Below are 27,777 nucleotides of genomic sequence, written 5' to 3' on the forward strand. Positions count from 1 at the left end.
GGTTCGAAAAAAACACAGCAGAGAGAGAGAGAAAAATGCGAGCAGAGCAGAGAAAAAACGTACACAAAGAAGAAGAAGAACATCGTTCTTGTTGCTGTTGAGTAAGAGAAGAATCTGTGCAAAGGAAATCGACATGCAGATTAAAAGGAAGTTGCATGCAACACAGGACGTCGACGTGGACGTGGCAAGCAAAAAAATTCGATTATCTGCAAGAGGAAAACTGTAATTAAATCTATGGGGTTTTCCTCCACACACACATACACACACACAGAGCCAAAGAAAATGTGAGAATGAAAAAAAAAAAAAACAAAAATGAGAGAGAGTAAAAGAAATGAAGAGGAAAAAAAAGAACGAATGCAACGAAATCACGTAAAGCAAACTAATACCGCAACAAGGCGTGCAGATTGCAGGCAACGCACACACACACACACACAGAGACAGCCAGGAGTCCTGCGAGTCCTGCTCAGCGGCGAGCCTGCGCAGCAAAGTGGGCGTCGTTCTTGGTCTTTAGTGGCAGGGATTAAAAGCGAGCCAAATGGCAGCAGCTTAGACCGCAGCCACAGCAGCAGCAGCAGCAGCAGCGGCTCGGACCCACTGCGCTAGTCTTGCGCCTCCTGCTAGACACACTCAGCCCAACCCCGAACCCTTCCTAGCTGCAGCCCCAAAAGAAGAGGCTTCATTAGCATACACAGCAATTCACTCTAAAAAAAAAAAAAAAAAAAGTTGACGGAAAAAACTAAAGAGACAAACGTTTCTGTCGGTTGCGGGCGGCTTATATGCATGTGCCACGCCTACGGCCAGCGCCCATGCCACATGCCATGGATACAGTTGCGGGCAAATGAACAAACGCCAAGAAGAATGCGGTGAAAAAAATCTAGGCAAAAAAAAGTCGCATAAAAAAACCGTAGCGTATGAAAAGACAGCGCAATGAAGAGCGCTGCAACGTGGCAGCTTGCCTGCCTGGCTGCCTGGCTGCCACGGCTTGCTGCAAGATGCCAACTAACTCAAACTCCCGAGATGCGCACCTGAGCGCAGCGCCGCACAGGACGCAGCTTTGACTGCCGGAAATGAACATTGGAGTTGCGACCCAGTCTCCGGCCAGCTAAATAACGTCGCAGCTGCAGCTGCACAGCCCCTGTCCCTGGCCCCTCCGCCTGCCCCATAGTCGTCTTCATCTGCCGCCCCCCCCTTTTTCACCTGCCCGCTCCAGCACACAAAAGAAATTAATTTCATTTTTTTTGTTCGCCTCGCACATTTCTTGTTCTTCCATAGCCACTCGATGTTTTGTTTCTGTTTCTTTCATTCTTTCTTTTTATTATTTCTATCTTTCTGCCCCGTCTAAAAAGGAACATTTTTGCAGCTAAACCAAACATTGATTGTCAGCTGTGGCAGCCCCACACACACACACACACACAAATAGAGGGAGCGGCGCCACAAGCCTTTGCAAGCAAAGATGAACAACGGGGGCACACGACATAGTCAGCTTGATAATGAATTTAATGATGATCATCATGATGATGAAGCTGATGATAATGATGATAATTCCGGCCTTAAATTTACAATAGCTGCCAGCTGGGCCAAGCGAAATGTCACAGATATTTGTGCTTTTATCCTAAATATAGCTCAACTTTTAATGCACTTCACAGAGCTTTAACAGGCAGGATAACTCTAATCGGAAAATACTCTGAGCCCAGAATTCGGTAAAATGTAGACCTAACCAAAAAAGAAATGTCAAAAACTAAAAATTATATAAATTAATCAAAAAACTAAATTGAGCAGCTGGGAAACTGACGTAGGAGATTTAATAAATAAAAAAAATAATAATAATAAAATATTATTAGATTTAATAAATAAAAAAAAAGAATATATGCCATGAATCCTTCTACATGATACCCTGCTTTATACCCTGTTTTCCCATTTTCAAGGGCTTTAGGAGGGAAGGAATATATAAGAATATATAAGGAATATATATAAGCTAAAGATTTAGGCAAAATCATAGTTTCATAAATTTCCTCATTTATTAAATTGATCAAATGCCACGACTTCTTGTCACATACCCCATCTCCGAGTTAGAGTATAAAAAAAAAAAAAAAAGGCGAAATAGCTATGTTTTCAACTTCGACGTTACACGACGCGTATGCGCAACAAAAAGAAGCAGGAAAGAATAGAAAGAACAAAAAAAACGCCAAAAAAAAAAAAAAAAATGGCCTGGGCGCGGAAGTAAATGAAGATTCTCCGGCTATAAAGTGTCTCCACTGTGCAACAAGAGCGCCAGCTGCAACAACAACAACAACAAGAACAGCAACAACAACAACTGAGCAACATTTGAGTTACGGAAATGAAACGTCAGGCCAGGCTCCGAGCAACCAGCGCCGGAACGAAACATAGCTCTGTGTCCCTGTGTGTGTGTGTGTTTGGGCTCAGGAGTAGCTACCGAGCTACAGTTACATTTACAGTTACAATACACAGCCAGGCAGCCAGGCACTCAGCCGGGGCCTCTGTTGCAGCCATTTGAGCAATTGGGCGTTGCTGTCCGCCTGCATAGCCAAAGCGTAGCAACAGTCGTCGAAGAAGAAGAAGAAAAAGGAATAGCAGCACCAGCACCAGCAGCAGCATCAACAATAACAACAACAACAACAACAACAACAACAACAACAACTAGCAACTGTTGTTGCTTGGCAGACGTTCCATGTACGCTGAATGATGTTTAGGTTAAATGGCATTGCCGTGGAGAGCACGCACAAAGCACTGTCCGCCATGTTGTTTGCTACGCAGCTGTAGCTTACCGTCCTCTATATGTATGCATGACTACCATATTCGCCATCTCGCTTGCACTCGCATTGTCATGCAAAGTCCATGTACGACAAAAAAAAAACACAAAAAAACCCAGCCCACACTCGTTGGACTTTGGCTTTTGGGTTTAAAGCTTCCTGCTACGTGACCATCAGGCTGCCCAATCTCTCGCTCTCTTTTGCCCCCCTCCCCCTTTCTCATTTCTCCTTTTTCTTTATTTTTGCATATGATGCAGGTGTCTGACATTGCGTGTATGTGTGTGTGTTTGTGTGTTTGCAATTTACTAACTGCTTTTCAGCTTTGCGAAAAACCGCAACATTTGTCGCCGTTCCTTTTACGGTGCTGCTTCTTCTATGCTGGCTTCGTCCATGTTTACACAATTACAAAAAATAGAAAAACACAAAACAAGAAAAAACCGTAGCCAACAACATGTGGACGACGCGTCGCCGTTGACGTCGCTGCCGGCGTAGTTGTAGCTGCTTGCATTTTAATTAAAAATTCTTCAAAAATTTGCTTTGTGTTTGCCCGTTTGCTCTACCAATAATATCCTTCAAGTTGTTGTAGTTGCTGCTGTTGCTAGCCACCTAAAAGTAGACCACATATTTTTAATTTAACTGCAACAACGTTTGACCAGTTGCAAAGCTTGCCACCACAGGATAAAACAGCACAGCACACAAAAAAAAGATCCGATTTAGCATCATAAAAAAACTTGAAAACTTTGCTTAAAGTTATCCCTAAGAATCTCCTTAAATTCTGCTATTAATCAAACTCTCTTAAGGTGGAAGTACCTTCTTAAGACTGCTCTTAGAGATTCCAATTGATCTCATTTTAATTGAAAACCAATAAGCGCTCTCTTTAGATACTTCAAATGTCAGCTCTTAATGACAATTAAAACTAAACAGCAGCTGCTCTCTTTGCTAGTGCTGCTCTCTTTACACTTTACTACGCATAAAAATGCTCGCATTCTTCTACTTAAAGCAATCCGTTAGACGACGCACACACAGCAAAGCAATAAAAACAAACGTCATATTTGAACTTGAAGACGCTTAAGTAATAAAAAAAAATAAAAGAAAAGCTAAAAGAGTGCACGCAATGAATGAAATGAAAACTTAAAGAAGCAAACAGCAAAAGTTGCACAGAAAACGGCGACGCGTAGGTGAAGCAGAGCAGCGAAATAAAAAGAAGTCGCCGCGTCGCAACTGCTGCACATTGAGGAAGTTTGAATTATCAAAATACTCAGCAGACAACACGTTCACAAACACTCTCATACACACACACACATTTATACAAACCAGATAGCGAATGAAAAACATATGAGCAAAGGGAGAGCAGGAGACCGGCAGACGGCAGCAGCAGCTGACTGACGAAAATAGTACGCGGCGATAGGATAACCAAAGCAAAAATGGCAAAATTTTCGTCAATGTGTGTGTGTGAGAGAGTGTGTCTGAAAATCAGCCGCTAAAGCGGCCGGCATTTTTATTATTATTATTATATGTTATGTTATGTGTATTTTCGCTTTGCGCTCTTTCGCTTTTTTGAACTCTGCTTTTACACGCTTTATACTTTTATTTACATTGCGCGACGGGCAACGCCACAGACGCTGCTGCTGCTCAGCCTCAGTCTCAGCTAACGTCGACGCCGCTGTCGCTGTCGCTTTTTGCTATTTTATTACTCGGTCGCTCGGTCACATGAGCGAGTTTTCGCGTCTTCCACTTTGCCACTTTACTTTACATTACGTTACTTTACTTTAGCTTCTGCTACAGCTGCTGTCGCTGCCGCTACTTCTGCTCCTGCTGCTGCTACTGCATGTTCTGCTACTTCTTCTTCGCGCTTTCTATCTTTGCTCTGCCGGCGTCGCCACGTATGTGTGAGTGTTTGTTGTGTTTGATTTTCGAGTCTTTTATTTTGATTCCCAGCTACTTTTGTAGGATTTTATCTTCTCTCTTCATGCTTTTGTTGTTGCTATAGGTCGAATCGCAACGCTTTCGTTTTCATAATATTGCCATTGCCTATGTACAGGCGCACACATTGTGAACATTTGAAATACTGCAAGTATTTAAATATTTTATAATTTTTCACAACAATTAACTTGTGCGCAACATCTGCAATGCAAACAATACAGCCTATGTACAGCCAAAAAAAAAAAGGGTTGTACATAAGAACCCAATCCAATCAGATAAAAAACTTCTCCACGCAAGCAACAATCGCTGCCAGGCGCCACTGTAAAAAAAGAAAGAGACAGCCCAACATCATCAGCGAAAACGACAATTCAAACACAACGCTGACCATTTGGCTTCTCTTTTTCTTTACTCATAGCAAAATTTTATACACAACGGCAAAAAAAAAAGTACCTAAAGCGCAAAAGGGGACATTTTAGCAGCTGTATAGGTAATTAATAATTCCCCAAAATTCAAGGGATATTTAGAGAGAACTTGATTTACACGTATGTATAACAGAAAAATTAAATATAAATAAATGTAAAAAATATATATATTTAAAATATACAAAAAATATATATGATTTAAATAAAACAAATTCGCTTAAATAAACAAAATCAAAGCCTCAGAATATCTTTTGTGCATATGTGCATTAACATTTCCCCAATTAATTTCTGTCTCTTTCTCTGTCCATCTTGTATTCTCCTTTTTATTGTCTTTCTTTGTGCCACCTTCTTAAACGTTTTAATTGTTAGCTTTTGCTCAATTGCTCAATGCTTGCATTTGTCAATTTCAGCTGTATTGATGAGCGCTGGGCACAATCCCAAATCCCCATTCTGCCTCCACTACAATCCTTTACCGCTAGCCAAACAGACAAGCGAACAATGTTATATAGACACTCCCACACACACGCACACACACACATACAAGTATACCTATACATGTATACTATATATAATTACATAAAAGTCAGAAGCTATTGCAAAAAAAAAAAGGAGTAAAACCCACATCAGCCCAGGCAAGTTCTCTAAGCGCCAAATGGAAAAATCCCTCGTTTTAATTTCTCTTTAGCGCACCCAAAAAAAGGAAAAAAAAAAGGAGCAGCAACAACAATAACATGAAGCAGCAGAACAGCTGAAACAGAGCGAGAAAAATGCGAGCAAGCAACCTCGAGCGGACCCAAACCACCCACTCACAACTACTAAATAACCGATATTTTTTTTTTTTTTTTTTTTTTTTGAGCAACGTTTCAACTCATCAGCAGTTTTTTCGTTGTTGTTGTTGTTGCTTGGGTGGATTTTTATTTCTCAACTAATCCCATGCCCAGCAGACGTCGCGTCTCGGGGCACACCCTCTCTGATTTCGTGACGCCGCCCGCCTCTCAAATGCCGCGCCCACTTTTACCAACGTCGACAATTTTGTCGTTGTTGTTGTTGGTTTTGTTGCTGTTGTTGGTGTTGGCAAAAAGATATAGATTACATTTGTGTTGCTTTCAGCTCCAAAAAAATATATATACATATATATATGCTACATATATTTTATATATATATCTAGCCACATGGCTATATGTATCTAGAGTAGAAAAAAAAAAGGTTTGCGTTTTGGTTTCGATTCTATTTTTTTTTTTTTTTGCGCCCCATTTTCGCGTTGCTTCATTTAGCTCGCTGGCCGAGGTCCTCCCAGCAATCCTTTGGCTCCCCACGAGCTACCTTCTCCCTCTCTCTGTCTCCCTCTCTCTACCTCTCTCTCTCTGTTGCACCAATTAAAACCATATCAAAATCCAACCAAACGCAAGAGTCGAGCATCACACAGAACGCAATAGACCAAACTAACAATTGTCAATTTTCAACTATTGAAGATTCCAGAGAACCGTTAGTTTGCTAAACTAGTACACACACTGTTTTTCCCCCTCTCTGTATGTGTTTGAATTTTCCAGAATATTCAATACTTTGCTTTGACTATATGCTGATTGTTGCTCGGATTTCAAAACCAACTTTTGTGGACTACAATATAATAAATATTTGTTACCTTTCTATGCAATTCTCACGAACTTCAAATCGCAGCTTACTATATATTAGATTCCTTTTAAATATTTGCAATTTTACTCTCCATCAAAATATCTTTTATCCAAACAATTTTCATAGAGATTTTCCCGTTAAATATTGCTGCCACACTTTTCCATAAATCGCAAATCAAAGAAAATCTGTTTTTCGAACTTAACGAAAGAAATTCTAAACAAATTTTTGGCAACTTTGCGGAAGTTACATGAGTCGGAGAATTGAAAAACTTTCAGGTGCTCAAGATCCAATAAATACACTTGCATTTAAAAGATGTTCCAAGTGATAAACAGGAGGAGTTCTATTGAATAATATGTTGACGTAAACTTCAGGAATTTCCACCCAACTCTCGATGTGTGTTCGTCTTTGAAGCTGCCGTCTAGCTGTGACTGCGGAACTGTGATTGATGTTCTTCTTGGACGCGTGCCCGTACGGACCGCACCACCCACCCCCCCCCCATCCCCCTCGCCCTGCTCAAACACCGCCCACTATGGCCCGCACACAACAAAGTCGATCGATTAAAGGCCAAAGTAAAACCTTAACAGGAAACTTACAGAAAGCCACCCTTAAAAAAAAAAAAAAAAAAGAAATCAACTCGCCTCTGGGCTGCGGGGGGGATTGTTAAATCTCAGGCAAGAGAAAAAAGCGAGAAAAAAAATACAAAAAACAAATAAAAGAATAAAGCAGAGAAATGGGAGAGACAGTGAGAGAGAGCGAGAGAGGGAGAGAGAAGTCGCGCGCTGCCCAGTTGTTTTTACATTTCTTGTGATTTTCTTAAATAAATTTGCCTGCGCAAGGGCTGTGGAGGGGCGCGGTGCGTGTCGGCCGGTGGTGGAGGGGGGTTGGGCACAACCCTCAACTCATTTAAGCACTAAAAAGAAATTAAGAAGTAGCCGCCGTTTGCAGCGCAAATGAATGCAAAAGAAAAATAAATACAAGAAACAGAAAGAAAAAAAAACGTGGAGAAAGAATAAAAAGAAAATAAGAAAAACAAATTGAAAAATATAAAAATCACAGCCTCGGAAATACCCTGATTACGCTATCTGTGTAAGCTGGCTGTGTGTGTGTGTGTGTGTGTGTGTGTGCTCAAGTGTAAGCCGCCCCACTCAACTACAACTGCACAACTGCACACACACACACACACACACACACTCGCACACACACACAGTGTAAGCTCCATTTCCATTCGCACAGCTCAATAGGCCTTGTGATAAGCGCTTTGCACACTTCCCCCACTCACAACATCTCCTCACCCCCATCTCAGCCATCTACTAGGGGTGGGGTTTATGTTGGCCATGGGGCACAATGCACCCGCACTGACTGGCCGGCCGATTCGCTGTTTGGGACTTGATAACCCGCTATTGTATACACAAAAGCTGTAGAGCAACCGGCGCATAATCGTTCTGTGTGTGTGTGTGTGTGTGTGTGTGTGTACCCCTCCCGCACCATCTCGCTTCCACTGCCTACAATCACCCTTTTGCCTCTTCACTGACTCTGGGGCTTGGGGCTTGATTTTTCTTGCTCAACTTAAGCGTTTTTGCTCTCATTGTTGTTGTTGTTGTTGCTGTTGTTGTTGCATAGTTTTGCTTGTGCACAGCTGTGGCCCCAGCTACGACCCCCCCAACTCACTCCATCCCTACCTCTCACCTCGCCACCCATGGTCCCTTTTGGACAGGCTCGTTCATGTCAATTCATGTCAGCTCAGACAAACCGATTTTGGCTTTGGCTTTGCGGCGTTCCAAAAACCCATTGGCTTTTGTTTATATATTCATTTGTTGTTGTTGTTGTTGTAGTTGTTTGGTGATCATTTGATTTGTGCTCGCGAATTACATACCCTGTAAAGCTTGAGCTTAAGCTAGACAGTTGCATCATTTCACGGTAAACAGAAGAGAACTAAATTAGAGCAAAATATTGTGAGGTGAATGAATTACATAGACATGATCGGCCAGAAGATACCCTGGAATTTTTTATAGGACTAACATTTATAAAATAGACAACAGCAAACTAAGAGACTGTAATAATACTAGCACCTGCCCTGTTTATTTGTAGAATTAGGTCTAGTCAATTATATGCACATTGCAAACGGTAATTATGCCAAAATGATCATAAAAAGCTAATTATCAAAATTGCACGACTAGCGAATACCCTATACACCCACAGCATTGCAGATCTCTAGATGCTTCGATGCGAGTGGAAGGATTATGAATAGTTCCATGGTAAGCAAAGATTTATATGCTACGTTAAATGCTCGACTGACAAATACTCTATAAATTATTATAAAAACTATTTCTAGACAACACCAAAGACATGACAACTAAGGAATCAAACCACCTCGCACACACATTTTTACTATTTATTAAATTTATTTATTTATTTTTTTTTTTTTTTTTTTTACTAAAAAGTCTTCTTAGTTGTGAGTTTTTCGCAGCAGCTGTTGCCGCCACTTTGCTGCACAACACTTGGTAAACTTTGACGCTTCTCTTGATGGCTCAACTTAACTTATCTATTGATTCTGCTTCTTTTTTTGCCTTTTGCAACACTGCGCTTTTAAGAAATATCGATTAGCATCCGATTGAGGTTTTTTTTTATATTGACTCAAATTCACTTTGGCATGCTTAAGCAAAAATATATAATAAAACAAAATTTTAAAAGAAATTTTGAAAGACTTGCAGATATCCTATATATTGTATAAGCACATAGAAATTTCTAGTTTGTGCTTAAAGCTTTTTTAGTTGAAGCAAATTTTAACTAAGATGGGATTTTGCATTTCTCACTTTTCTAAAGATATTTATGGTAAAATTTGATTTTGCATCATTTTTATGGTATACTAAAAATTGCTATTTTTTAAGAATTGTTAACTTAGAACTTGCATAAGAAGAGCTTAAATAGCTTTAAATATTGTATGCTCTAAAGCATAATTTCACAGAATCCAAACCAACTTTTTTCCTTCATATTTATAATTTTGATTAAACAAACTTCAAACATAATTTTTTCTTAAGCCTTTGCAAAAGTTTTTTAAAAGAAAAACAAATATTATATTGCAGCATGCTAAAAGCTCTTCATTGTGTGTGATTTTTGGCATTATGTTAGTGGTTTTTAGTGACCATAACTTTCACATTATGGGCACGAAAACGTCCAAAACGAGACCTCAATTGGTGGCTATTGGAAAAACCTTAAGAAAAAATACAACAACTACAACAAATAAACACAAACAGGCAACGGCTATGTAACTTAACTTTTGGGTGTGCCAAAGCAGCCCAATAAGAAAAATGAAGGGAGAAACTGACCAAAAACAAAAAAATCGCTCAGTTTCATTGGCTTTCACGTTTTTTTAAGCTCTTATATATATTTATATATATAAACGTGTATATATTTATATACTTTTTTTTTTGGTATTTTTTGTCCGTTATTATGTCTCAGTTTTGTTTCTGATGGTCGCTAATTGCGAACGAGCGCAACTAAGAGATTGGCAACGAAGGCCCGTGCGTGCAAAAGGGCGAGAGAGGGCGAGGGGCAAGGAGAGAGGCGTATAGTCTATTAAGGGTGTGGTGTGTGTATGTGTGTGTGCGCCTAATTAATGGCATTATTTGATGGGACATGACAAGGCATGCCAAGCCCTTGGAAAGGTGCGTAAAACTAAATGGAGAAAAAAATAAAAGAAAGCCAAAAAAAGTCAGAAAGTTGAACTTGAAAAGCGCCCGCGGATAGGCAACATTTTAAGGGACTTTTTTGACAAATTCCCAAAAGTTTGCTTATATATAAGCTCCCAATCAATTTGCACGCAAACAAAAATTCCTTTCAAAGAGTGTCACTCTTTGAGCATATGTCAAAGGGAAATTCTGATTAGATTCAAGCGAAAAAAAACATACCTTAGGCAATTAGATCATTTAATCCTCGTGCGCAGCTTTTCTTGTGCTTGTTTCTCTCTTGTGAGTTAAAATAACGTAGTTTTATTGTTGTAGAGTCGGTTGGACAAATTGTAGTAGACGACGTGACGGAATCAATTGCATACAATTATATATTAAATTCTGATTTCGTTGTATGTGTAAGGATATATATTGTGTAAGACCCAAACGAAAGAGAAAATATATAGATATGCACACCAAAAACTTCTGCTTCTTTACATATATATGTATATGGATATATATGGATATATATTAAAAATATATTATATGCATGTATTTTTAAATAATAAACAATAATATATGTATGTATGTAATTATAAGAACGCGCGCACAAAACGGAGATATGGAGAGCAAAATGGACGCAATTGTTGCGATTAGTTGTAAAAAGACTATCTGTATGTGTGTAAGAGTGTACGTAAGAGCTTTAGTGTAAGTGAAGTGGATGCGTTAAGTATTTTTTGGGGATTTTTTTTTTTTTTTGGTTTGTTTTAGTTTAATGTTTGTCAACACGTGACTTTAATTTGCACAAGATTTGGTTTTTATATTTCTTTATGTTATTTTGTTGCTTGCTATAATGAAAATTGAATTAATGAGAAATGCTGAAAAGGCAAAATATTAACTGTATAAAACGAGAGAAAGAGAGACAGAGATGCTGCACAAAGCTGCGACACCATCTGGCAGGCAAATCAAAAAAAGAAATATAACAAAAACATAAATAGAGCGCGCCTAGTTCAATAAACCGTAATGCGAGAGCTGGAGAGCGGCGCGCAAAGTCAAAACACACGCGAATAACGCGGCAAAAGGCAAATGCACATAAAATAAATACGAAATATGTATATAAAAAAATAAGGAAAAATAATCATAAAAAGTAAAGCGCGCAGTCAGCAGGCGACAGCGGCGGCGGCGGCGACGGCACTTGTCACACTCATACACAGACACACACACATACCAGCACATGTCAAAAACTTGCAAGGCGCAGCTAAAGCAGCAGCAGCAGCAGCAGCAGTACCAGCGACAGCGACGCAACGTCAACGTCATACGAAAAGGAATGTTGCGGCAGCGACATGTGTTTGATGTATGCAGCCAGCCAGGCCGCACACATACACACAGTGTGTGTCAGAGGGAATGCCTCTTTACGTTTACTACGTAATGCCGAAAAGAAACGTAAGTCGCTTAAGCTGTGCCCCAAGTTGAATTCTTATACGTTTCGCGGTATTTCTTTTCGCCTGCTGTTTTGTTCTTATTGGACTGCTGCTGCCGCTGCTGCTCCTACTAAAGCTTGTTTGTTCTTATTGGGGGAAGCCAGACAGCGGTCTGTCTGCGCTGATTTTGTGCTTGCTAATGTGTGTAGGTGTGTGTTATTGTGTTTGCGTATGTGTGTGTAAATATTTATATGTGCATACGCGCGCGAACTTGAATTTATGCAAAAATAAGCAGCTAAAAGAGGCTGCCACATGAGGCGCTGGCAGCGACACACTAACGGTACACGAACTGGGGACCGAGTTTTATTTTTAAGCACTTTTTTCGGCCAGTTTAAATTTGATTTGCTTGCAGCGGAACTCGCAGAATTTACGTTTCGGATAATTAAAGGGACTGACTACATATGGGAAATGAGGGGGAGGTAGGTTGGGGTTGCTGAAACGCAGCGGTCCAATTGGCAATGTATGTACGTCCAATTGGAAATGACGGCGACGAACAGACGACGACGGCTGAAGGCAAGCGACAAACATCAAACGGCGGACGGTGCAAATAGTACGCGATAATTACAGCAACGTGGCGGCGACCGAGTGTCCGATCGAAGCAAGACCCACCGAGTACAAATGTTGTCTGATGGCTGGCAACGGCAAAGTTGGCAGCATTGACCGTCGTCGCTGCCGCTGCGGCGCAAAGAAAGAAAGAAAAAAACACAAGAAAAGGCAACGGCAACAGCAGCGACGGCGGCGACAGCGGCAGCGCCAGCGTGTGAGCGAATGCAGACACACACACACACTCACAGACACGCCGATATTACACACACACACACACACATACAGTTACATACATATGCGACAGAACGATGAACGATGATGATGAACCGAATTACAAATAAAAGATGATGCCAAAAGACGACGACGTCTACGTTGACTGCGACGACAACGATTAGCAAACAGCCAGGCGCAAGGAGCAAAAGCATACACATACAACCACACACCCACACGCTCAGCAACACTCAAACACACACACACTCCCATACACCCATACACACAAAGTAGCAGCGCCAGCGAAAAAAAATCGGTCGCAATCGGAAAAAATTGCAGAGCGTAGCCGCTCTCTGCACATAAAAAGAGAAAAAAAAACATAAGCAAGCCGCAACTCACACAAACTCACACACACACACCCAACCGACAGAGACGTACTCAAGCATACAACAACAAAAACATAAGCAGCAAGCAGTACAAAAAAATCGAAGCAGCGAAAAAATGAGAAGAAACACTGAGAGCAGCAGCAGCAGTAGCAGCGCCGGCAACGCCAACAACAACCACAAAGAGCTCAGCAAGAAAGCTTGAAAAAAATTGCGGCACAACACGCGCACCGTGGGCCGCGCTCTCTCGAAACGTAAACGAAACTCTTGCAGACAACAACAATTTGCATTATTGATGAGCAGCGTGAGTCGGTCGTAGGCGCCACCCATCCAACCCCACACATATATTTCTTAACAAACTTGCGGCAAACTTACAAGTGTGTGTGTCTGTGTATGAGTGTGTATGTGTGCGAGTGAGTGAGACAGTGCGCATACATAAGAGAACCTCCACGTGGGGCTGAGTATGTGGGTGGTTGGGTGGTTGTTTGTATGGCGGGTGCCAAGTATATAACACCCTTAGAAAATGACCAACACTGACCAGGCCACCAAATGCGACGATGTACGCCCATTAACTGGAGATGAATTCGCTTGGCCATGATTTGTGTTGGGTTGACACCCAAGTGGGTGGACCCTGTCGGACGGGTATGAAGCTGCAGACTTAGTCGCTGCAAGCGGAACCAGTAAAAACAATGGAACATTTGAGCAACAAAAGAAAAAAGAAATAGATTTGCAGCAATTGATGGGCAGCATTTTTTTTTTCTATTTTCTTGTTACCAGTAGTTTGGCTACAAGCGAGAACAAGCAACATAGATGTTCTAATGGGTATGGACAAGGGCTGAGAAAATGGGCAGGAATTGAAAAATAACAGAATATTTGGTCGAGCAGCGATTTTAATTTTATGTTAATTAATGCTATAAGCACTATAAATAAATAGTACTAAATGTATGGTAAAAAAAACCGAAAACTCAAAGAAAAAAATTTCAATTATCATTAGTAAACAAATATTTATATTTTTATCATTATATCAACGCGCTTAAATCAACAAATTCACTTACAACTCGATCTATTGCGCACCACTGTGCGGCAAAAACAATGCGCCGCAAAGAAAAAATGCTCTCTCGAGCAGCAACAACAACAAAGGGCCCCTGGCCAGCAGACGAATCTGAAGACAAGAAAAAGGACGAAAAATACGCAAAAAAAAATGCATGACGGAACTGGACAGACGCAACGTCGTCCATTGGAGCAGGAGCAGCGAAGGTAGTGCGCGAGACGGAAAGAGAAACTACTTGGACCAGTGGGAGGGCTGAGAATGAAAGTGTACGATGAGTCCAAGCTCGCGCTCATGCTCGCACTCACACTCAAACCACTCTCACAGGCAGCTGTAAATGAGTGTGTGTGGAGCAGCTGGCCCATTGTTGGCGGACACTCGCACACATATTTATATGTGTGCGTGTGAAGCATTTTTTCTTTGCACTTCACTCAATTTCAATTTTTTTCTTTTATTTTGCCTCCTTTTCGCTCAGCAGCGATTGTCCTGTACTGCTGTTTCCTTCGAAAAGTTCAAAGTGGCAAGCCAAAGCGCGCTCTCACTCACACACATACACATATATATACACTGAGACACTTTGGCGACGTGCTGTGGGCAAAAAAAATACTCAGAGAGCAAGCAGAGCAGAAGAAAAAAAACGAAACGAATTCTGCACAGAAAATAAAAATTGTTTGCAAGAAAGAATGAAAGAAAAAATCGGAAAAAATGCAAGCCAAGTGGTTGCTGGGCGCAAAGGGAGGGTGGTAGAGAGTGAATGGGAAGGAAGGTAGCAGCATGCTGGCTGTTGGGTGTGCCCGCTATGTCTCCAACGCCAACCCCCCTATTAACTGGGTTGCTGCCATAGCCGTCGCCGCCGCCGTCGCCGCCGACTGCTGCTTCGCTGCTGTTGCTGGTGCTGCTGCGGCTGCCGTCGACGTCTGCTGTTGCTGTTCTGCTGCGCCCGTGTGTGTCAGTTTCAGCTGCTCACATAGTTGGCCGAAGATAAAGGTGACGTTGATGGCACCGGGGGGAAGCAATGCAATGCAATGGGGCCAACCAGGCGCAGGGTAGGGTAGGATAGGATGGGATAGGATAGGGTGCTGGCGATGGGAAGACCCTCAAGTGTTGGCATGCAAAAAATAAAAAATAAAGAATGAAAGAAAGAGAAAAAACAATAAATATAGCCAAGCACATGGCGGCGCTGTTGTCGCGGCATATGCATGCATGTGTGACACAAATACATATATATTCACACACACACACAAAGATTAATACATATGCTCAAGCACATGTAGTCTGTGTAAATGAATGTAACGACTTTATGTCTGCTGCGTATACACATACATACATATATATTTGTCTCGCAGTTAATCATCTACATGCGTTCAATAAGTGTCAGGAAGAAAGAGCGAGCTATTCGCTAAAAGCTTTCTACACAGTGCCCAGCATAATTAACGCTTAGCAAAAATCGAATCTAAGCTCTAGGCGAAAAAACAGCAACGATGGAAAAAAAAACTAAACCAAGTGGCAACACTGCCAGCGCCGTGTATGAAAGAGCTAGCAATAACCTATATGAAACATACATACACACACACTCACACAGATACAAAGTCCAGTTTGAGGTCCAGTCGCACTCAGCAGCCATACAACATTTTTCAAGGCGATGCAGACGCGCCAAAAAAAAGGGGGCCACCATGCAAAATCACACAAAAACAAAAGCAGCAACAACAACAGCAGCAGCAGCAGCGTCAAAATACGACGCACCAGGCGCTGGGCAAGACGAGGCGACGTCAACGTTGACGTCCACAAAGCTTCACATACAAAGCGACGCCATTGAAGTTGCGGTCGACGACGACGGCGAAGTCGCAACGCACAACGGCAAAAACATTCAAAAGTACAAGGGCAACTACAACAACAACAGCAACAACAAGAACGGCAACGAGACAGAAAATAAAAATGGGCGAAAAAGTTTTATACATAAAAGTGGTGGCCAAGCGCGGCAGGAGAGAAAGGCAGCAGAGCCACAGCACGAAACTCCAAGAACATGTGCAGAAACAACGGCGACGACGATGACGACGAAAGAGATACAAACAAACACAAGCTGTAGTATAGCTGTGTGTAGTTGCCACCTTTTTCTCCGCTCATTGGTAATTTGTGCAAGGAGGCGGCAAAGGCAGAGGAAGAGGCGGCGGCGACGGCGGCAGCGAGGGTCTCACACAGATGGCCGGCAAACTTTTGCAGCGAAAATAAAAATGGAGCGCACGTTTGTGACAAAAACAAAAAGCAAAAGCAAAACCAAAACTTGCAGCATGAATGGGAAGTTGTTGCCGTCGTCGTCGTCGCAGTCGTTGGCTGCCCGCCGTCTGAAGCCAGCGCCGCGCGCTCTGCGGACACCGTCTATGTGTGTGAGTGTGTGTGCGAGAGTGAGAGGGTGGGCCGCCGTTTGAGTGTTGCGTCAGCTTGAGTTTGAGCGTTTTTTATTTTGCTTTCTCTGTGTGTGTTGCTGTTGTTGCTGGCCAACGACTCAAGCCGGCATCACGTTTGCATTGAGTGAGAGCGATAATACGATGAGCCCGTTCGCCAGGAGCCATAGCTCTGGCACATTAATGCCAGCCACCAGTGTAGCCAAAAGGTTGCTGTCTTGGCTAAACACAAATGGTTGCTGCGTAAATAAGTTAATGCGTTAAGTGCTGGATAATTCGTTAAGTTGCGTGAAATTTGGTTTTTTAAAGGTAAATATTTGCAATATAATTTAATTGAATTAACTGTGTTAAACCAATTTTACCTGTTATAAACAATCTGAACAATTATAAACATATACTTTTCAAGTTTAAATTGAAATTGAATTATTAATTATTAATTTAAACTTTGCTACGTTCACAATATGGAAAGCAATAAAACCAATAATAAAATAATATTTGCAATACTCGTTGCGAACAGAGAACTGCATAAATAATCAATATTAATTAAAAGCTGCTCACATTCTTTATCAAAGGCAACAATAACGGGAACAACAACAGCAATCAACGGTTAATGAAGCGCACAAATAACAATTACAATGGCGTTCGTCAAATGCAAAGCAGCGCAGGGACAGAGAAAGAGAGCGAGATACAGGGAGAGCGAGAGGCAGGCGCACCAGAGAAACCAGAGAACTGACAAAAACCGGCGAGATAACGAATTCAAGCAATAATTGTGGGTGTATTTTGTGTGTGAGGGAGATAGAGAAAGATAGAGAGAGAGAGAGAGAAAGTATGTGTATGTGTGTGGCTATGTTGCTGATCAATTTAAAAAGAGATAAATACACTCACACATACATATATACTAACTGCTGCTGCTGTGTTTGTTGTTGTTCTCAATCAGTTTGTGCAGAGCCAAAGGTGCAGAATGTCCATGTGAATGGCTTATACAAATAGTAAGCGCATATACATACATACATATATACAAATACATATCTATATAAATCTATTCGAGATAAAAGGCCGTCGTTGCAAATGCGTGTCAAAGGTGCGGCTGCTGCATTTGCCACAGGCTTTTCACTCGGAAAAGCAGCCATAGAAAACTGTGTACAAAGCAATTACAGCGAGTACACCTAGAGAAATGGGTAGTGAGTACAATAGGAATGCATATAAAACTGATAACTGATTGGTAACTTGAAATACACTGCAAACAATAATTTAGCATAATACAGCAGATTCACAATATCTACATAGAGTTGTATAATTTGATAAATACACTGAGAGAAATACTCAGACTAATATAAAAATTGTTGACTAAGTTATATACAAATATTATGAATAAATTTGTTTGGCTATAATAAGTTTTTTGTTTGTCATTAAATGCTTATCACTTCATACACTGACAGAATAAATATGCATGTTGCATAGTAATATCTATGAGCTCATATCAGGAAGGCTTTCAATCTAATCAATCCATCAATCATCAAATGACTTTTACTATTACAACCTTAACACTACTATCTTATATTTGAGATTTATAGTATATAATTTCCCAACATTCCCGTATCTATTTAAGATAAACGCTTTACGCATAAAGTTCAAAGTACCATAAAAAATTTTTGATAGCAACTTGAAATCTATTTTGAATTATCAGCGCTTATCATTAATATGTTTATAGGTCTACATACGAGCCTAAACCACTATTAATTCGAACAGCATGTTTTTTTTGCAGTGCGCAATGTTTAACACACTATATTGTCAATACTACTAAAGATAACACATACCAATTCATTTCGTCTTAAAGATAATTTTATTCTCTTCATGATGAAAAAAAAAATAATGCTCTCTTTCCAACAACAACAAAAATATAAGTAATTTACTAAAACGGTATACTTAAGAGATAAGAAAAAATTGACCACTATTAATTCGAACGCTGCGTAATGTGATTTACTATCATACTCAAAACAATAATTTAATTAATATTAGAATTGTGTAACGTCGCCCTTGGCCTGAATTACACATTTGACTCGTTTTGGCATTGATTTTAACAAAGTTTTGCAATGCTCTTGAGAAATTGAGTCCCACATCTCTTGCAACTTTATTTTCAAGTCTGCAATATTCCGTTGTGGCTCATTTCGAAGCTGGTTTTTCATTAGCCACCAAAAATTTTCAATTGGGCTTAGATCTGGACTATTTGCTGGCCAATCTAAAACCTCCATTTGATTATATTGCAGCCAATTTTTGGTTCCCTTAGCTGTGTGCGATGATGCTCCGTCCTGCTGAAAAGTGAATTCACCGCAATCTGATAGTTTTGGTATTGATGGCAACAAACTATCTTGTAAAAATATTAATATATTTTTCAGCATTGAGTGTCCCTTCAATGAAATGAAGTCTTCCCTAATCCCTTGGCAGACATACATCCCCATACCATAGTGCTCGCAGGAAACTTTGTTGTTCTTTTAAGGCAGTCTTTATGATATGTTTCTGACTTTTTTACGGATGACGCGATTTCTCGTATCGCCGACACTAACATCAAACTTAGCTTCATCGCTAAATATGATGGTATCCCATTGCCTTTGAGTCCAAGACATCCTTTCCCGAGCCCATTGCAAACGCTTCTTTTATGACGAAGCGTAAGCAAGGGTTTTTCCTTGGCCTACGAGTAAGATTACGAGTAAGTTATTGGGTACGATGCACAGCTAATAACAAAACATACTTTATAAAAACCATATCCAATACTTTTTAATTGCAGTCGAGTCCACTCTCGGTGGACAGTTTTGCCAATTGTCTGCGACCACTCAGAAGCCAAATTTCTTAAAGATTGGCGACGATCAGCCTTAACAATTTTGGCCAGTTGTCTTTTGTCGCGAGGTGTTATTGCTGATGTTCGGCCTCTATTCGCAATGTTATTTTCAATATTCCCATTTTTTTTGAAAATTTGTATCACCCCATGCACAGACGACTTAGGCAAATTTAATTGCTTGCTTATCTCCGTAAGTGTCTTTCCAGATTTAAAATAATCCATAATCAATACTCTGATTTCTTTACAAATTGGTTTACCACGCACCATCGTTGCTAAACTTTCATTGATCTGCAGCAATTCTAAAATTTTTTTGCATGCTGTATTGTGACATTATTTGCAGATCATAACTAGATAGTGATTCCGTTACATTAGATTCCGTTACATTAGTTGCTTTTGTTTTGCTCTTCTTGAGATTAAGGTAAGCTTACGCAGCGTTCGAATTAATAGTGGTCAATTTTTTCTTATCTCTTAAGTATACCGTTTTAGTAAATTACTCATATTTTTGTTGTTGTTGGAAAGAGAGCATTATTTTTTTTTTTCATCATGAAGAGAATAAAATTATCTTTAAGACGAAATGAATTGGTATGTGTTATCTTTAGTAGTATTGACAATATAGTGTGTTAAACATTGCGCACTGCAAAAAAAACATGCTGTTCGAATTAATAGTGGTTTGGGCTCGTATATGCATATATTTATGTATATACATATGGGTTTATTGAGGGTAAATAAAAACTTGTCTATATAATCTATTTATAACTAATCTAAAACAAATGTATAGTAAATTATATATAAATATATACAGAGAGGTATATCAATAGATATATACCTACATATACTACTATAAATACTAGTATATATCTAAGCAATACCTGTTATATAATGGATATTCTTCTTAATAATAAATACAATGAATAACTTTAGCTTTCTCTAGAATTTTCACACAACAAATTTCTTGCAGGGTATTTCACAGTCTATCATCCTTTACCCATAGCTAATTCCCATATGGATTTTCAATTATAGACAATTGGCAATTACAACCTCGTTCAAGGACCTATTTTATAGAATTCTATAGATTCATAATTGGTCCGTGGGAAATTGCGTCCACTTGGACTTAAGCCGCTTGGGCAATTACATATTCAATTATTTAAGGTGCTGCCCGGGAAGGGGGAGACAGGCGCACTCACCTGTAAGTCCGATTCGGTAACATCGATTTCGCCGCGATAAACAAAATCGATAATTGTCTTTAGGTCTGTGAATATGATGTCGGCGGGTAATATAATCGTCGGATGCTTGCACGGATTCTCGAGCAGCAGCTTTTGGAAATACGTTGAGCAGGCGGATAAGACGACCTAAAAGTAAATGCATTATTATCGATAATATTAATTTAATTTAAATTGATTTATCGATGAATTCTATCAATTGCTTACCTTGTGGGCCTTAAGCGAGCCATGCTCACAGGACAAGGTCACATCGACGAAGGAGAGATCCTCGCGCAGCTGCTGAAACACTGACGTCATCGTGTTCTGATAGTTATTCCAGCGCAGACTAAAGTACTGATGTCCCCGCACGGCGGCCATTTTGTATGTATGAGCAAGTGTTGCTCTCTTAACTTTCAATTGCAGTTATTTATTGTTAACGTCCCTCTCTCTCTCTCGCTCGCTTTGCCCCTCTAGCTGGCACGTCTTCACTTTCGCTGAGGCGCAGTCTGCCAAAAGCTCAGTGCTACGAAAACGTTGATGACGACGACGACGACGCTGGCGCAGACGTTGGCGTTGCCGTCCTGCTGTTGGCAGCGCTGTAATAACAATGCAAGTACAAATACCATTAGTTGTTGAATATTGAATAGTTTTAAAATAGATTTGCGCCTGCGCAGACAGCGCCTAGAGCAAATTGCAATAATTTTGCATTTGCTTTGCGCATAATTAAGACACATTTATCAATTATTCATTCACACGGCAAAGCTGATCAATAAACGCACAATACCCAACAAGAAGCGAGTGCTACGGTTGTTTCTTTTTGTTTTTGGCTCAGCTTCTATACCAAACGCAATGCAACGCAAGTTGCGACTGAGCCAGCTTTTTGTGGCATAGTCACGGATGCAAAAGGCCGACGCCGCCTGCTGTGGCAAGCCATGTAAAAGGAGTCCATTGTGCGGCACATTACAACGTCGAGCAACGCAAAGCCCAGCACAACTATGCAAGTCTCCCAAATTAAAAAAAAATAAAACAGGTAGTCGTTGCAAATGCCTTAAGCCTCGACTTGTTACTACCCTGTAAATTTCGAATTTTGTTTCTTTATAAACTATTCTGAATCAGTTTTGATTAAGACTAAAAATTTGGTATATCTGTGAAACAGCAACTTTATACATATGAATATTTCTATATATTATATAAATACATAAATAACTATACAGATATGTATAAAACAAATTATATAACAAAGATCTAATGTTCATGATCTACTCCCCTTATCTCTATCTCCCTCTCTCTCTCTCCCTCCGTCCCTCCCTCCCTCTCTCTCTCTCTCTTCATCCCTGGAATGCCTCTTTTTCAACTACTCCAAATTAATGGGTAACCTTTTTTGTTGCTTTACTACAACTATTATCCATATACAGTATAGCTTGATTACCAATCCAATTTCATGCTTAACCCTTGGCAAACACCTCGCATTAGGCCTGCTTTTTTTCGAATTCCATTAATTTTTTTTCAATAAAACTTTCTGCATGCGGCCCATTGTCGTTGCGTGGCTGGCAATTCAGAAAAGTTTTTTAGTTTAGTGCATGAAAATGTAAAATGCGGCGCTGCCTTCTGGCCCAGGCCAAAAGAAGGAAAACCGAAACCAGTTTCAGGCTCCAAGCCCGAAGTTTACACTCTTTACATTTATTTTTACTTTTAGTTGATTTTTTTTATTCATTTATTTTTATTTCAATGGCACGTACAACGTCATGTTGTTGCTGCCTTGCTCCATTGGCATTGTCAAAATAAATAATAAAAAAAAAAAAAAAGTGAAATAGGAATGCTGAAAAGGATGCTGCTGAAAGGAGTAAAGGCACCCAACAGCAGAAGGTGAGGAGAACGCCGGATTCAGCAACAACTCGAGACCTAGCCATAGACACAACAACAACAACGACAACGACAACAATAACAGCAAAGAAGACGGTAACCGCATACAATGCCAACATGGAGCTGCAGCTTTAACGACCGTAACGAAAGCTGCAATTTTAACTTTAGCAAGGATGGTATGCAATTCAGTAAAGCTAGCAAAAATTAAAATAAACAAAAAATAATTTTGTGCACAATCTCAAAATTTAATTATTTCTTGTTGAAAATAAGATATTGTTTTTAACTCAATTACTTTTTTTTTTTTTTTTAATATATTATATTATGTAAATATCCATTTATATTGCAATTTTATATATCATTGCTGAAGTTAAAATTTCACCACTCTTTATCGCACTAATTAAATAATGTTCATTAATATACCACTAAAATTTAGCTTGGGTAGAAAATGACCTGCATACGCGCCTTCAATAACGTAGTGCTGCGCGGGGTGCGTTTAGCTGTGCAATGTGATTGCTTTGCTGCTTTGCATGCAGTTGCAGCAAACCAAACCAAAGAAGCAGATATGGAGAAAAAAAAACAACTCGAAATCAAAACAATAAACCGCGCACCAAAATGGAATGCCAAAAAAGCAGAGGAGAGAAAAAAATAAAAAAAACAAATATTGCCACCCACCCACTTTCATACTCCAGAAAACGTGTTGGATTTAAGGCGGCAAGTCAAAAGAGAGAAAGAGACAGAGAGAGAGGCACTGAGCTTATAATCAGTCGTGCATTTTATGCGGCCTGTTTGTTGTTTTGATGCCGTTCTTCTCCTTCTTCACCATTTACGCGACCAATCCACGTTTTTTTTCTTTGCGCTATTGTTTGTTGCTCCCCTGTTGCTCGTTGTGTTCGTCTCTCACACACACACGCTTACGAATACACACTCACACATACTTCGTAGAAGTCAAGTTGCCGCCATTTGGAGCCTTTGCTTGCTTCGGCGTTCTTCCTTTGCTTGCTTGTTTGTTTGCTAAATAGATTTTTTTCTTTTCGTTTATTCTTCTTCTCACATGCCTACCTCTCTTCGTTTTGTTTGCTCTTGAATATTTGTTGTGTGCCCTGCATACTCTTCTTTTGGGTATATAAATTAACCGTAAACTAACATTAGGTGCTTTTTAAAAGCTTTTTAGTTCCCTTTCGTCTGGAGACTTTTATTTTTGTTTTATCTATGCTTTCAGTTCACTTTTTGAATTGTATGAACTGCACAGTGGCACACATGTATTGGAAATGTATAAATATCATATATGTATATAATAATATAAATATGCTATTCAATACTCATTTTACTGTAAACACAGTAGTTAATCATCACAGCTGACTTGTGACAAATAATAAGTATTTATTATTTAATGCTACATTCAGTGACTGTGTTGGTTTTATCCCACTGTATACTCAGACTGGGCAGCCGCTTCATTGCGCTTTGATTATGCATGAGCAAGCGAGACAGCTGTTTTGCACGTTGACGAATGCATATGTGTGTGTGCGTGTGTGTATGAAGTAGATAAAGAAGAAGCACAAGACAAATGACAGACTAAAACAGCGCTGATGCGGTGGGTGAAGAAGCAAAGAAAATGGATTTTAAACATTTTTGTTTTGATTATTATTGTTCTTGTCGCACAGCAACGGAGGGGGCAAAACTTATAAAGTAAACTAGAGAGCGGGCGTGTGAGTGTGTGTGTGCGAGTGTGAATGCGAGAGGCCGAAGTGCAGGTGGTATGGAAATTTGCACGATATACGAATAAGTCGTATGCCCCCCACTATATTTGCCCATGTAAATAAATGTGTAATGCTTAACATTGCCGCAATTGACATCAATTGAAATGTGTTGCTTCTGTTTTTTTTTTTCTTCTTTTTGCTTGCCTTTATTTTTAGTTGATTTACCTTTGGTGTTGTTGCTATTTCTATTTAAATTTAGAGCTTTGCAATTTGTTGTTGCAAGTGCACATCAGCGCTGACGTTGCCACAGTCGTTCAATTTGTTGGTCCTCTTTTGCATAATTGGTTGCACACATGGCACACGCATTACGTCGTCTAATTGAACAATTTTTTTCAGCTTTTGTTGTTTTTATTTGCCGCCTTACGTTTTAAGCGTTACGTGTTCCTATATTACGTAGTATACACGCATAGAGATCGCGATTACAGTAAACGGTGCGTTAGTGCTGTTGCTGATGTTGTTGTGGCGCAGTTTATTGGTTATTTTTATGCACATTTGACGCGCGCACTCACACACATACGCAAACAAACTGACAAACACACACGTACACAGAGATCGAGAGAGACGCACGCATACAATTGCAAGTGTGCAGCATTTACCGCCAAGTTTTATTTCGCATTTGTCTTTTCTTATATTTTACCTTCTTTTTTCTTTCTGGCTGTTAACTTTTCGTTTTATTTTTATTTCCTTTCGTTTATTTGCGCTGTTGTCCGTCCGTCCCGCTACCTTTCCGCTTTACGATGTTCTTGCCCGCTCACTCACACACTCGCGTACGCATACGATTGTAGCCACACATTCGACTCAATTGGTTTTTCAGCTGCTTTTTCGTAATTTGCAAATAGTTAATTTATTCTATTTGGCTAGCCGTATCACTGCACAGCGAATTGCACTTTGCTCGTTTCATACTTTAAATTAGCATTGCTTTTTGTTTTGCGCACTTTTTTTTTTTTTTTTTTTGTAGCTCACTCGCGTTGGAATTTCGCTGGCAAAACGGAATTTAAAATAATAATTATTTTTTCCACTCGTCGTTCATCGGAGGTTTGCTCGTGTTCGCCATTTTCGTATTCAATTGGCCTTGCCAGACTGTTGCGCATCGCAAACGATGCCACGGATATGCAATAGAAATAGCTTTCTGCTTGGCCAGTAAAGTTGCAATTCAACAAAAATATTTATCTAATATTTATTTTATAAAAATATACTATATTTACTTGGCAAATTTAATAAATATGTTATGTCGCGCTAGCCGTTCCAGCAGCTGGCAGCATTTTATATAATGAGAAACCATTTGTCTCTTTTGCTCGCATTGTTTTTCCTCATTTACTTTTGTGCTGTTGCGTTGCACCCGAAACAGCTGGAATGAAATGCGCGCGCACAATTTGAATCCGAAGCAGTAAATTAATATATGAAATTTAAGTAAATAACGTGTAGTGTAATTACAAAGAACAATTTAATAAAACGTAAAATAAATGTAATTGATGTCATTTGAGAAAAATGTTTATTAATTTTAACAGCAATGTGGAGTGTATACACTGTTAAAGAGCATTGCCAGATGGACAGAGCACTATGTGCAGCCGTACGAATGCTAAATGCTATGTCGCCACTGATAATTATCGATATGTTGGCGCTAAAATTTGAATTTAAATATAAGTAATTAAGTGATACATAAAAATTTTTCTGTTATCAAATAGCTGCAGTTGAAATTTTATTACTTATACATTTAGTTTGAATTCAATTTATGTACGGTATGACGTTATGGCAAAATACTGTCATGGAAAGTCTTGGGATTGTCAAATTATATTTATGTATTTATAATAAGCAAATAAATATTCGTAGCCAAAAGTCGACATTTGCATAATGAAGGCGAAACAATTCAAATGAGTTGCAATTTTCAGTTGTTGAATGCGAAAGTGACTTGCATATGTATGTGTCTATATGTATGTTTTTACATGTATGTATGTATGTATAAGTACTTGTGGGTGCGGAAATGGGTGGCGAGACTATAAAAACCGCGCTCAACTAACGCTGCTTCAAGCTTTCGATGGATGGGCTGTTGGCGCATACAAAGCGATTCATTTGCTGAGAGAGCAAGACAAAGAGATGGGGAGAGGGGGAGAGCAACTGCATGAGCGAGCGGGTGAGTGAGCAAGAAAACATATGTGACCGATGTGTGTGGAGAGCGGGTAAAAGCGCTATTTGGAGTATGGGTATTTCGCTCTCTCATATGCATTAAGCTAATTGACATTCATGAGCATCAAGGCTGAATACATTAAAATAATTGCATATTCTCACTACTCACTCTAGCTCTAAGTAACAACAGAGCAATAACAACAACAACCACTGTGTTTGGCTTGCATAATTGTTACATTGATCGTCGCAGTAGATTAATTTCAGCTATTAGTTAACATTAATTGACATTGTTGCGAGCTTTTCACATGTTGTTGGAAAAATCGATCAAAAATTGAAACTCACATTTCAACCGAGTGCGCAGGCTCGTGACGTGGAGAAAGAGACATTAGGAGGGGCAGAGTCAGGCGACCTCGTATGTTTTTTTTATGTGTGCATTTATGTATTACAAATACACACATGCATGCATACATCCACACTTACACACGCCCCCTATGGGTCGCACACATTTAGAGCGCTGAGCAAACAAAACAAATGATCCCTCACACCAAGGCACACCAGCAAAGCAGCGACGTTAGCAGCGCAGCTTTGCATGTGTTATGTGTGTGTATGTGGTTGGGATCAAAACTAAAGCACCCAATGCTCCGTGCTCCATAAAACAAAAGCTGTGCATATTTAATGCGCGTGAGCGTGACCAAATAAGAGAACGAGAAATGTGAGCACATTAGAACACATACATTCACACAAAAGCTTCCCCTAGTTTACAGCTGCTTGAAACAATTAATGCATATTAAGGTCAGCAGCAGCAGTAGCGTTAGGGACAGCGACTGCCGCAGCGTTCGCCCTTTAAAGCCAAACTCAGCCGCTAGATGGCGCCACGAGTGTCGAAATGAACGCGTTTGCTGACATTTTCTTGGACTCACACATACGTACATATGTATGTACATACACACACATTCTTACAGACCTACTTGAAATTAGTGTAGCAGCACTCTATTATGATGTGCAATAATGACACACATACATACATACATACATACATACATGGGCATGTTGAAAAAGAGAAGCAAAAAGTTAACAAAAGTAGGCACTTTATTGGGCGGCAATTGACGTCATTGAAACGCTTTTCTATGAAACTGCCGCCTGCTCGCACTCATGCTAAACATGCGATATGCACTTGCAATTTGAAGTGCGAGTGTGTGTATGCGAGTGGGCAGAATGCTTAGTTGTATTGGTACGCGTGTTGTGGGACATGTGTGCATTGCATTATTCTTGTTTAGGCTTTCCATGCGCACTCTCACTCCCCTTGCTGGCTTGCCAAAGAGAGCATGAGAGAGTACCTGGTAGTTTGCAGTGCATGTGTGTATGTGTGAGTACATAAGAATTTAATGTCATAAATGCATAAAATTACAACCATGAAACATTTACAAGCATACACATGATAGGATTTATCTATTTGAAAGTATACAGTATCTATGCGTGTGTGTGTGCTTATATAGCGTGTGCTATATTCAGCCA

At 39.9% G+C, this 27,777-nt stretch overlaps 1 protein-coding gene and 1 long non-coding RNA gene across 4 annotated transcripts in view; both read right to left on the reverse strand.

Moving 5' to 3' along the window:
• Positions 1–25,244, reverse strand: part of LOC6579014 (alpha-protein kinase 1) — a 60,926-nt gene extending 35,682 nt beyond the window's left edge. The window contains exons 1-3 of one of the 3 annotated variants that reach the window (XM_032730612.2): positions 24,304–25,244; positions 20,747–21,114; positions 20,504–20,668 (exon numbers count right to left, since the gene is read on the reverse strand). In XM_032730612.2, coding sequence (XP_032586503.2) covers positions 20,504–20,668; positions 20,747–20,896 — 315 coding nt within the window. In that variant the 5' untranslated portion in view covers positions 20,897–21,114; positions 24,304–25,244. The remainder of the gene's footprint in view (positions 1–20,503; positions 20,669–20,746; positions 21,115–24,303) is intronic. The other 2 variants (XM_002004875.4, XM_015163421.3) reach the window with 2 other exon arrangements.
• On the reverse strand, positions 4,885–12,626 carry LOC122757697. Its single transcript, XR_006357812.1, has 3 exons — positions 10,657–12,626; positions 6,080–6,082; positions 4,885–4,895 (listed from the first exon to the last, which is right to left on the reverse strand). It is a non-coding gene; the product is annotated as an uncharacterized LOC122757697 (long non-coding RNA).
• Positions 25,245–27,777: the final 2,533 nt, after the last annotated feature.

The sequence above is a fragment of the Drosophila mojavensis genome, unplaced genomic scaffold (assembly GCF_018153725.1).
Source record: "Drosophila mojavensis isolate 15081-1352.22 unplaced genomic scaffold, ASM1815372v1 contig_80, whole genome shotgun sequence".
Lineage (NCBI taxonomy): Eukaryota > Metazoa > Arthropoda > Insecta > Diptera > Drosophilidae > Drosophila > Drosophila mojavensis.